General features: G+C 45.3%; 1 protein-coding gene across 1 annotated transcript in view; it reads left to right on the top strand.

The window, feature by feature from the left end:
• LOC146566276 (uncharacterized) overlaps positions 1–8,036 on the top strand; it is a 49,125-nt gene extending 41,089 nt beyond the window's left edge. Inside the window, exons 9-12 of the mRNA XM_085289897.1 lie at positions 586–683; positions 1,031–1,226; positions 1,896–2,096; positions 2,182–8,036. Coding sequence (XP_085146023.1) covers positions 586–683; positions 1,031–1,226; positions 1,896–2,096; positions 2,182–3,315 — 1,629 coding nt within the window. The 3' untranslated portion in view covers positions 3,316–8,036. The remainder of the gene's footprint in view (positions 1–585; positions 684–1,030; positions 1,227–1,895; positions 2,097–2,181) is intronic.
• Positions 8,037–12,788: the final 4,752 nt, after the last annotated feature.

Here is a 12,788-nt window from a genome sequence, read left to right as displayed (position 1 = left end):
CCCAGTGCATCATGGGAATCCCCCGGCAGCCTACGTCTACTGCAGCATCACTAAGGGAGGATTCAGGGTCACCTGGTCCAGCCCTAACTATATGCTTTAGCACAAAGGAAAGTTTGAAGCCTGATCTTGAAAGTAGAGATAGTGTCTGTCTCCTGAATCCAAACTGGAAGCTGGTTCCACAGAAGAGTCTTTGTAGATGAAACCACTGCCAACAAAATTAAAAGTATAAATCAGTCGTCACCCTTTCCAAATGGTTGAGGATGTAGTTACACGTGTCTAAACAGTAGGGGGCACTAAAACTGATGTAAACCAGGATTTAGGTCAAGTTTTCCTCTCAAAGTCGACTCTGATACTTTGACTCTGAGGAGTCAGAGGCGGTTCGACCTCTTCCAGGATCAAAAGGCAGCTGACGGAGACTCCCAGGTATTCAGCCTGCAGTGGGGTGAAGGCCTTAGAGTTGGTGCATGGTCTCCACTGCAGGCTGAATACCTGGGAGTCTCCAGTTGAACTATCGTGAACCGGTCACCACAGTCCTTTGAGGGTTACTCCTCGTTATCTGACTTTCTGCTTGTTTTCGTGCGGCAGGTGACGACAGACCGTCTGTGGAAAGTGGTTTACAACGAGCTGGGCGGATGCCCCGGCAGCACCAGCGCTGCGACCTGCACCAGGAGACACTACGAGAGGTGAGACAGACATCATCTCTGACTGCGCTCACCGAGCGTTTCAGACCGTTTTACACTCAAAAGTGAGCAAAGGGAAGTGACGAGGGTCTGTAAGCAGAGAGGAAAACCAGCCAGTGGGCTTCGTACCTTCATCCAGCAGAGGTCAGCGCTGGATGAAGCGGTCATTAGTGTTAGAGAGCAGGAAAGCTCCCTGTACCTGAGTAGACCATGTGCATTACTGTGCACATTATTATTCTGGCTCCGTAATATCCTGACAGATGTAATGGAAATACTGAAAACTAAACCCTTGACCTTTGACCTGTGACTAAAAGGGTCCACATGCTAAAGTTCAGGTTTCTGTGTCTCAGGCTGATGCTTCCTTATGAAGAACACCTCAGAGCGGGCGGAGCAGAGTTTAAAGTCCCAGAATCCCCGGTGGTGCCGAAGCCCAGAGGCATCAGAGGCAGGAGACCACATCCCAGAGGCAAAAAGCCGGGACCCAGACCCCGGGAGAGGAAGATGGCCACACCACCTGCTGCTGCTTCTCCCACCATGCATGATGACGTGAGCTGACAGCTTTGTTTTCATCTGTTACTAACACTGCTGAACGCTGATGCTCCGTAACAGATGCTCGGGTGATGCTGTGATGGGGGGACGCTGACACTGCCGCCTCGGGGTGGGCGGTAGAAACGGTAGAAATTTATACCGCTCTACGGCGATAGCGCATGTTGATGGTGTCATCAAGCTGCCCCTGTGTTGGTCGAAAGCATGGCAGCAGCTGCAAACAACATCATCTGCAAATTATGGCGGGCGACAGTCATAGCAAAGAGATGAAGCACTTTTGGAATATGGGGGAAGCCAAAAACTGCGCTTCCTCCACTTCTGTACCATTGATTCATTAATGCTGAATTCTCTGGCAGCTGCTCTGTTCCCATGTTGTTGCAGTATATTAATGACTCACCTGTGGATGGATTATCTCAGTTGTTCTCCTGACTGACGTTTGGTCCGTTTACAGCATCCTGCCATGCGACTGTATTTGTCTCTAACCATCAGGAACCCTCACATTAACTTTTATCAGGTGGAAAACGTTAGCGTTCATCCTCCAGCTTCACTGTGTTTATGTTATGCTAACATAGCTGTGTTGCTAGCCACCACCACTTCAGTAACCCTGCAAACGTCACTGCTTTAATTGGCTTAGTTGGTTCACCTCCAGCCTCTCTTGCCTCTGAACAGGTCCCAAACCCGAACGGCACCATGGTGGCAAAGAGAGGTCGAGGCCGGCCGCCGGGCACGCGAAACAAGGCCACGGTGCTCGCTCAGGCAAAGCTGCTGGCACTGCAGCAGGCGAAGGTCAAAGGCAGTGCGGTGGAGATGACGCAGCAACAGCTTCCAGCCGTGGGCCGCGGAGGAACTGCCGCCAGCGGCATGCACAGGGTAACGACCACGAAACACTCGTACACGCCTGTGAGGAGGTTTGATTTGACTGCATGTGATTCATTTCCTTCTCTGCTCCCTGCAGCCGGCCATCCTGCCCATCACCATGCCCCTCACCCCGGACCTCGCCCCCCTCGCCGGCCCCTTCATCTCTTTCCAGCCCAAACCGAAGGAGGTGAAGACAGAGCGAGGGGAGTCTGTGGTTCCCGCCACGGGCGTGCTCCTCTCCGCGCTGCCGCGCCACTTCATCAGAGGCTCTCTGAGCGGCTTCAGCCCCATCAAAGGCTTGTGTCCTTCGGACGTGTTCAGGAGCCGGCTGGGACTGCAGAGGGGCCCCGAGAGCCCTGCCCTGATGCCCCAGAACCCGAGCCAGCACCATCCAATCATCTACACCCCCCAGCCGAAGAGTGGGAGCCCAGACACCCCTCACCCGAGCGGGGAGCAGCCACAGCCCCACCCCCTCCAGCAGCACCACACCCATTGCTCAGGGTGTAACATGGACGAGGGGGGGCCGAGAGGAGGCGGGCGAGAGGCTAGAACCCGGCCCCCCATGCCCCCCCTCCGAGTCCTTCCCGTGAACCTTGACTGCAGCGTTCAGGTGTGTCAGCTGATGAGGACTCGTTGCTTGGGCCCGTCCCAGCTGCAGATGTTCACGCGGTGCCTGTCCGAGGCTCTCTCCCAGGACCTGAACGCCAAGCCCACCCCTCCCCCCGAGCAGGCGCTGCCCCTCAACCTCAGCAAACGGTTCACGCCGAAGAGACCCGCCGCGGAAGGGCCGGAGCCGAGCCGGGCCGTCGTCAATGGGAACGCCGACCAGCTGCCGGCCAAGAGAGTGAGGACCGGCTTCACAGAGCCAGCTGAGGAAACGCGCTCCAGCTCCGCAGGAAGTGCAGCAGGAGGAGCGGCGGTGGTGGGAGGAGGGGGGCAGGTCGAGGTGGAGATGAAGAACCAGGATGAACCCGCAGATCTGAGCTCGCCCAGCAGGATCCGGGCCTTCCTGCTCGGCCTGCCGCCCTTCAAAGTCAAACTGGAGGAGGATCTGAATGGCGTGCGGTTCGGGAAGTTCGTCCCTAAAGTCGAGAGCGGAGAGGATCCGCTAAAAGATGTGAAGGAGGAGGATGAGGAGGAGGTGGCAGTAGAAAAGATGGCGATGGAAGGGAGAGACTGCGGAGACTGCTCCAGCCGCGGCGCCGCCAATGCTGACACGCAGTGTTTTTAACCCCCGCCGCTCTGATTTGTTGGAAGATGCCCTATCACGTCAGCGCCTGAACCCACGGGAGCGCGGAGCTTTCGTTTCTCCATCTTCACCAACTCTTCCTCTTCGCATTTTAGTTTTTTTCCACTCACGTCGTCGGACGAACTCTGCGGAGGAACGACGGCTCATGACAATCACGCATCTCACCGGAGACGAGACACGGACTCGGACACACACTGCCATAACCTCCATAACACTACGATTGACTCCGCCGTCAGAGATCCACAAAGTCAGAATCAGTGTCCATCTATGGGTGATGCTATGCATCGGGACTTCATTAACTAGCATTAAGAGTGTACTGTAGTTTGTAGCTTTTAAATTGTACTCTACGTCTGTAGAGACAGAGTTATTTTCTGATAAGGTGTTTAGATGTTACGTGAGCAAAAGAAAAAAGAAGCAGCTCCTCTCAGTCTTCACGTTATAGCTCGTTAAGTGAAGCGTTTATAGTCCTGTTCGTTAGCTCTAATGATGTAAACTTTCTCACACACGTGCCTTAAATCGGCCTGCGAGCTGCTTCGTCGCCGGCTTCAAACACATTCTCTTAAAGAGATACCTTGATGATGGACCTGCGTCCCTCAGCTCTCTTGTAGAGCTGCTTCCAGGCCTGAGAAAAATTGGCGTTTCAGTGTTTCTCAGAGTTCGTTAAGCTCGTAACGACTGCGCGGACCCTCCACCTCATTGGTTTCCTTATAAAACCCTCAGCAGCTACGATGGCGCCCTCATCACTACCAGCCTTCACATTAGAGCTCGTACCAAACTCGTAGCCCAAGCATTCAGACTACCTCAGGTTCTTTTATAGTTTCTCGCCTGCTTCATATGTTCAAGGGGAGTATCCCAGCATGCATTAGGGTAGGAGGCCAGTCCATAAACGCACATAGATGGATGCCAAGCATGTGGAGTTAAACTGTTAAAACACGTCTTCTCCTCAACTCCTACAAACTGTTAGGAACTACTTTTAGTGGCGGATTGATCCGTATATAGGGGTGTTTAGGGCAGCGTGAGATCAGAAAGTTCCAGCACAGCTGCTCGGGAGGCAGGCACTAGCTGACCTCCAGCGTTGATTTTTCAGCTTCTTTTTAATTTCTCAAAGTGCACAAACTCAGACGGAGGGATCTGAGGGAGGGGTTCAGGAGGTGAGCAAAGATTAGGAATCACCTGGTGCAGGTGAGGGATAAATTCACGGTTTACAACTTGATGAATGTGGAGAACATGACGGACTTCACCTGCTGAGCCTGTCAGGAAGTCTGGAGTCTTCGTCTGGTTCGTAGAGCGAACGCTCGCCATCCGTGATGGTCAGAGTGCGACTCCGTAGCTCCAACTCTGGACCTCTCAGAGAAGAGGATCTTTAATGTGAAACCAGGTTTCCGGTCCTTTGACGGGCCAATGTCTGGGACTTTCTGATCACCTCGTCGCGGTTTCCTGCGGCTTCACGAGCGCTCGAGTCGTCTCCATCCGGACCTCATTACATCTCGTTTTGAGAGCGGCGCCGTCCTTTGCGGGAGCGGCGAGACGATTCTGCACCGCTCTCCGATGCGCGTCGGACCTGTTAGTTCGGTTTCTGTTTGATTCAGTCGTGTTTAGGAAAAAGCTCCACCAAAGACTGCGAAACGGATCCTTCATCACTTCATCATCATCATCCTGTCATTTAAAGTGCGTACATGAAACCCAACAAACATCAAGGTATCCCTTTAAGTCGCCTTTTCCTGTTTGTTTTCTGCCACAGACGTTGGTTCAGATTTGCACACCTACTGTACACACTCGCTTTTCCTCGTTTCCTTTCTTCCTGCCCGAGTAGTCGAATCAACTACGACACCGAAATTAAGTGGTGCTGTTTGCTTAGTTTTGTTGCCATATTATTGTTGCTATTATTGTTGTTGTTCTTTTCATCGCCATCACGTGTCGAGAGGAAAAGTTCCTCGTAGCCGACCTAATTTTCCTGAGAATTTTAAGAAAGTCTATTTTAATTAAAAGAAACTGTGGCTTGTTTATGAAAATACGTGCAGGACTTTTTCCTCCTGATTTATTCGACTGTTGGCTTCATGTGAGGCAAATCGTTTGTGAATGAGTACGCGAGTAGAGATGTACACACTCAGTCGGTCGTAGCTGGGCAGACGCACCAAAGTACTCGACCGGGACTTTTCCGTGACCTCTGTCGGAGTTTTAGGACTTCAGGATTTTCTTCTTCACTCGTGGGGAAAATGAGCAGTAACCAGGAGACGATGGTGAATACCGGTAAATACAAAGTCTTATTCCCCTTCATGCAGTAACAACAGTGAGAACAGGGTAACTACTGTACATAATGGCTCTGCTTCTTCCTGTCAGAACACCTTTATTTATTGTAGGTGAGGCGCTTCAGAGGGAACGAGTTCATAAACCTCCAAACGTTTCCAAAAAACGCATGTACACTCGGTTTTATCGTCCTGCAGACGCAGCGTGTCTTTTCAGGCTTTACACTCGATTTTACACAAGAAATGTGACAGAAGTGGTTGTGTGAAAGTTTTCCACCTGCACCTTTAGCTTTTGGCGAGCTGTACCGCTTACTTTAACGCACAACTTAGGACTTTATCAAAGGGGGACCGATTCTGCTCATTTCCTTTATTTTTATTCTTCAACTCTACCAGAGCAGCTTTGCATGACTCATAGCTCAAAATAATCCTTATTTTTATTAAACTGGGCTTTAACTTTAGTGTATGTCTAAAACAAGCTGTTTTAGCTCCAGTGTCTCTAAGGAAACCCTCCTGAAAAGCCTGCTTTCCTCTGATTGTCCAACTGCTGTAAGCCTCCTGAGGGGCAGCAGCCAGTAAAGCCTACAGTAGAGTGGCATGTGTGCAGATGACCCCTTAAAAGCACCCCAGGAGTAACCGATGAAGACGAGGTCACATTTCAAAACTAGCAAAATGACTGGGTTTGCATCAAATGTTAGCGAGGGTGGTCTTTGCATGTTCAGATGTTCTTGGAAGAACCCGGAAACTTTCAATGATTTTCAATCCACGTCTTTGTCGATTAATACTGAGGTGCTAGAACTTGTCACTAAGGGTACCCTCGCTGCCAAAAAGCAGGTGTTTGAAGCGCAGTTAACTTCACAAAACTTTCTTCTTCTTCACAAAATCGCTTCACTCGCCATTATGTCATCCTGACCTTTGAATCAACTCGTCTTCCTCTGTCGTAGGACCTCGTTCACTTTGATTCACCTCAGCTTCTCACTGGGCGCCTCCCAGTCAAACCATAACTCCACTGGACCAGTTTTCTCTTTAATCTCTAACTAAGTAAGTAATTTTTAGCTGCATTTATTGTTGACGAGGCAAAGTCAGGTGAAGGGAGGTCTTCTAGTTTAGAGCTGGAGAATCAGGTGAAACCAGTGTGAGACTAGGTTTGTTCCTGGTTATTTAAACTGAGTTTGTTAAAGTTTCTTTAGGTATAATTTCAGTCTTTTTTTTCTTTTCCCATTTGATCTTAAATTTTCCAATGTTTACATTTTGTTATGCATGTTCAGCAGATCTTATATCCAGTGTTTTGCACACTACTCCAGCATCAAGACTCAAACGGCACTGCTCATTTCTGTAAAGTTCTTCAAATTTAAGTGCCTGATACTTTGGATTGGAGTTGATACTTGCAGGCGAATGAGCTCATTGGCCTTCACAACATTGACTTGAACAACGGCTCCTGCAGTCGGATGGCGTTTCTTTGACCTGTTGGGTGAAATGAGGTAAAGCCGCGGTGTTGGAGGCAGGACGCTCGCTCAGCTCCGTCTGTTGGAGCAAACTGGACCTAACGAGGACGCCGAGTAGCTGGACGGACATTCATGAAGAAAAATGATCAAATCTTTTTTAAAAGGTGCTGCACGCCACATTTTAACATCTGACGTTGCTGCATCAATGTGACTGTTAAAAAGAGAGAAAGCTTTCCTCTGGCTTCTATATCAGTGTCAAAAAATTAGCTACATGTCAGATGCTCCTAAAGACGACTATTTTAATCAATTCTGTATTTTTGAATAAACTATTGAATGTTTGGCCGAATAAAGTGTTTCAAAAAAAATATTAGAAATTTTTTAAACTGAGTTAGAATTCAGCAGATTTAAAAAACTGGGACGTTGTTGTTTCTACTTATGTGATTTTCTTTATTTCCTGCTGCACATCTCCTGCTCCAGGAGAAGATCAAAGTTTCAAATGTTGGTCTAAGTCCTCCTGGCTCTGTATGACATCACAGAGAGGGGATTTCCCTTGTATGGTCCTCTGGCAGAGAAATTAAATGTTTCCAGGTGTTAAAAATGCTGCTTGTGGCACCTTTAAAAACTCTTGGATGTTACACACTGACGAATGTCTCACTCACATCTGCCTGTGATCTCATTTTTAAATCACCTGACACGTTTTTGTTTTCATGATTTTTGTCCCGTTTTGTTTTTGTTTGTTTTTCCCATGGAAACGAACCCTGGATCAGCAGAAGCATCTCGTGTTTTTTTTTTTTTTTTTTCTCTGCAACCTGAGTTGAACTTTTGGTCTCAGTCAACCGGAGAGAACGAACGCTTCCCCGAGATGTTTGATTTGAACTGCAGGAGTTTGTTTTTAAACCCTCTCGATTGATTATGTTAAACAGAACTTCCTTTTTGTTTCTGTAAACAGCTAGCAGTGTCAGGTACCATTCCATTTTAACACTGTATATTTATAATAAAAGTAATCTGTTAATAATTCCTTTGTAATGTTTCCTCCAGTATTCACGATGTTCCTTCACTTGAGGACGGTGTTCAGATGGAAAAGTCTCGATGTCACGGAAATTTGTATGAGATGATATTCAAATATTTGAGTTAGAATTTGAAAAGAAAACAAGAATTTTTATAGAATTTTTATGGCAGTAAAGTAGATTTCTCAGAATAAACTATCTTTATAGTGTTTTACAGGCAAATTAAAAAGAATGTATGTAAAAGTTTGTCACAGTGGACGTTAACATTTCAGCCACTGCTGTGTCGGTTTTATGGAGCCACAAGTGACCATATTTGGAAGAGAGGGTGGAGTCTTGTGTGATCAGCTAATGCTAGTTGACCTTTTACACCAAACACACCAAACTAAGGTTTCGGTCACAGAGGCATAGAGACGGGTTAGTTGCCATCTGATAACCACAGCTTCACAGTATTTGCCCCGAAAGCCTTGTGATTGCTTTGGTTGCTAGAAGATTGGCCGTAGTTTGCATGAAACAGGGAGACTTCTTTGAAAACACTACCTGGTGAGCTGTGGAGAAAGTCGAACAAAAGCCAATGCAAACCAGAACCGGAGACCTTTCACCTTCAAAGTAAAAGTTCTTTTACTGCTGCAAACAGTTTCAAAAGTAAGCTTCCATAGCAGCCAGCGTTTCACTCATGACAGAAGACGATGTTAACAAGTAGAAATATATGAAGTTGGAATTATTATTATTATTATTATTATTATTATTGTGTCCTGCTGGTAAAGCTTCCAGGCTGCCTTCCCTCATAGTAGCCATCCCTCAAGACTTTCTCAATTTGAAGCAACACGGTATCAGGGATTGTAACATCTAGTCCTTTCATTAAATTAGAATTTTATTTTATTTTTTTAATCAAGCTTTCAAAATACTTTGAGTTACAAGTTGTGTGGGTTATTTTTAGAACAAAGTTTTCCTCTTAAATGACGCTGGAAGTTGGATTTGAAGAATTTTGGAAATTGTCTTTTATGAAAACACAAAATGTGACTAAAGTAACAAAAGAGAACTTCTATAAAAGCAGTAATGTTACAGACAGCCTGTCCTGTCCTGCTCAGCAGTACAAATATTAAGTCATTTGTTTCCGTAAGCAAAATAAGAATTAACTGTTTAAAATAATCTTTTGATTGTGACATTATTCTTATTTTATATCAGATGTAAACTTGATTATAAAAAGCTGTACGATATTTGCAGGTAAGCAAATTTTTCCCCATGTATACTGTTAGCGTGAACCACTCAGCCAGGGGTTAGCATTTACAGATGTTTGCTAACTGGTCTCTAAATCTGTAACTCTGGACATTTTTTTTGTCTGTTTGGGGGGGGGGGGTTGTTTTTAAATAAACTTTTGTTAAAAATAGTAAATTTAATGTCAGATTATTTAACATCACAAGTGTAGGTGTAATAATAATAATAGAAATGATGTAAGAATTTTTTTGTATCCTTATACATATTAAATATACTAATAACACTTAGTGTCGTCGTCCCCCCCCCCCCCCCCCCCCCCCCCCCAATAATATGGATATCTACAGGGTGGGCCATTTATATGGATACAGCGTAATAACATGGGAATCTCTGTTTGTGGCACATTAGTATATGTGAGGGGGCAAACTCCTCAAGATGGCTGGTGACCATGGTGGCCATTTAGAAGTCGGCCATCTTGGATACAACTTTTGTTTTTTCAATAGGAAGAGGGCCATGTGACACATCAAACTTATTGGTAATGTCACAAGAACAACAATGGTGTGCTTGGTTTCAACGTAACTTTATTCTTTCATGAGTTATTTACAAGTTTCTGACCACTTATAAAATGTGTTCAGTGTGCTGCCCATTGTGTTGGATTGTCAATGCAACCCTCTTCTCCCACTCTTCACACACTGATAGCAACACCGCAGGAGAAATGCCAACACAGGCATCCAGTATCCGTAGTTTCAGGTGCTGCACATCTCGTATCTTCACACCATAGACAATTGCCTTCAGATGACCCCAAAGATAAAAGTCTAAGGGGGTCAGATCGGGAGACCTTGGGGGCCATTCAACTGGCCCACGACGACCAATCCACTTTCCAGCAAACTGTTCATCTAGGAATGCTCGGACCTGGCACCCATAATGTGGTGGTGCACCATCCTGCTGGAAAAACTCAGGGAACGTGCCAGCTTCAGTGCAGAAAGAGGGAAACACATCATCATGTAGCAATTTCAAATATCCAGTGGCCTTGAGGTTTCCACTGATGAAGAATGGACCCACTATCGTTGTACCCCATATACCACACCAAACCATCACTTTTGTTGTTCCAACAGTCTTGGAGGGATCCATCCAATGTGGGTTAGTGTCAGACCAATAGCGGTGGTTTTGTTTGTTAACTTCACCATTCACATAAAAGTTTGCCTCATCACTGAACAAAATCTTCTGCGTGAACTGAGGGTCCTGTTCCAATTTTTGTTTTGCCCATTCTGCAAATTCTGTGGCCGATCTGGGTCGTCCTCGCTGAGATGCTGCAGTAGCTGGAGTTTGTAAGGGAGCCATTTGTGAGTAGCTAATATCCGCCGAAGGGATGTTCGACTAATGCCACTCTCCAGTGACATGCGGCGAGTGCTACACTGTGGGCTCTTGCTGAATGAAGCTAGGACAGCCACTGATGTTTCTTCATTAGTGACAGTTTTCTTGCGTCCACATTTTGGCAAATCCAACACTGAACCACTTTCACGAAACTTAGCAAGCAGTTTGCTGACTGTAGCATGGGAGACGGGTGGTCTCGTAGGGTGTCTTGCATTGAAATCTGCTGCAATGACCCGGTTACTGCGTTCACCAGATATCAACACAATTTCCATCCGCTCCTCACGTGTTAACCTCTTCGACATGTCAATGGCTGTGAACAAAGAGGAACTTGTAAATAACTCATGAAAGAATAAAGTTACGTTGAAACCAAGCACACCATTGTTTTTCTTGTGACATTACCAATAAGTTTGATGTGTCACATGACCCTCTTCCTATTGAAAAAAACAAAAGTTGTATCCAAGATGGCCGACTTCTAAATGGCCACCATGGTCACCACCCATCTTGAGGAGTTTGCCCCCTCACATATACTAATGTGCCACAAACAGGACTTTAATATCACCAACCATTCCCATGTTATTACGGTGCATCCATATAAATGGCCCACCCTGCACATATATGATAGGAAAAATTATGTTGACTTAATTTTTGGATGTTAATTATGAATGATGATGAAAACTCTTCAGCATCATTTTGATTTTTGCTCTTCTTTTTTGAGCAAATTCCTGCTTTTTAAAGTTGAACAGAAACAATAATGACCTCCAGATTTTTTTCTAAACCTTGTGATTCCTCAATCCGACCACTAGATGGAGCCAGAGACCTGGAAGAATTGAGTCCCGTGTGGAAGCTTTTATTATGGAGAGCAGAAACACTGACCAGTTTTCTCGAGTCATCTTTTTGCTCTCATGTTAGCTTCTCTGTGTAATTTGTTGTCATGTAAAAATGTAATTAAGATTATAATTATTTAATTGTTATTTATTTAATCATGATTAAATTAAACATTCTTTAAAAAATATCCTCCAGATAGTTTTGAGTCTAAATTTAAAGTAAAATATTTGCCCTCAGATTTTTATTGCCAGCTTTATGCCTAATGAAACGCAGGTCCTTGTGTTGTGAGTGATTAGACAGAGTTGTGTCCCCACAACAGTAGTAATACAAGAACACACACACACACACATTCCTCTGCTGCTGGACTTTTAAACTCACCGTGTTTTAAAAAAAAGAAAAGGCATCCTGAGAGCAAACACTCAAACCGAAGAGGAAATGAGCACATTCCTGAGTCTGCTGCAGGAGCACTGTTACTCACAGTGTGTGTGCGTGCTGTTTACAGAGGTCTGTAGATGAAGACATGCAGGTTTGACCTTTGACACCAATGACCTAACTCATGGAGGTGACGTCACAATGAGATGAATTTTAAGGAGGGTGATGTAGTTCAATTAAACCAAAGCTCAGTGTGTTAATCGACACTGATGTTTAAATTAACACAAATAATAACAACACTGTCAGATGTTTCAGCGTTAATGCAAACGCTGAGACTCGAATCAGTGACTGTTTTGTTACACCAGTCATAGAATAACATCAACCTCTCATCTGACATAGTTTTTCAAATTATAATAATTTAAAAAGAAAACTGTGAAACTAATGAAACATGCAGACTAGTTTATTCTTTGCTAACGTGTCCATCAGGAACCCTGAATTCACATAATTTTGTAGTCTTCGCCATCTTTATTGAAATTATGATGTTATATATTTGTGTTTGTGCCGCAGCCTCTCTGAGACCACTTTTCAGCTGTTACTGTTAATTAGCTATAAGCTTACTGACCAGGCTAGCTCGTGTTAGCTGATAACTCAAATACAGTCACAGGCAGGAGCTTTAAAACAATGGTGACTTCAAGGTGGCAACCATCCATTTTTACATACAGTCAATAGTTTCGAAATATAGTTGTTGTTTTCTTCTCTCGCCTTGGAAAGAACTGGAAATGTTTGCCGGCCTCAGCTTGTAAATCTGTGCTCAGATTCAAACTCTGGCTCCTTTTTGGGAATTAAAAATGTAGTTTTAGTTTGAATGATGAGCTGAGAGTCTGATTCAAATATCAGCATTTCTATTCACCTTATGAGGAAATGTATTTTTCTGTGTCATGTATCTAAAACAGCTGAAAGTTTAGATTCAGCCACTT

The sequence above is a fragment of the Mchenga conophoros genome, linkage group LG10 (assembly GCF_057382185.1).
Source record: "Mchenga conophoros isolate Kocher_MC1m ecotype Shallow Benthic linkage group LG10, M_conophoros_male_GT1.1, whole genome shotgun sequence".
Taxonomy (NCBI): Eukaryota; Metazoa; Chordata; class Actinopteri; order Cichliformes; family Cichlidae; genus Mchenga; species Mchenga conophoros.
The sequence above is the reverse complement of the archived record's forward strand: the minus strand, read 5'-3'. Positions and strand labels throughout refer to the sequence as shown.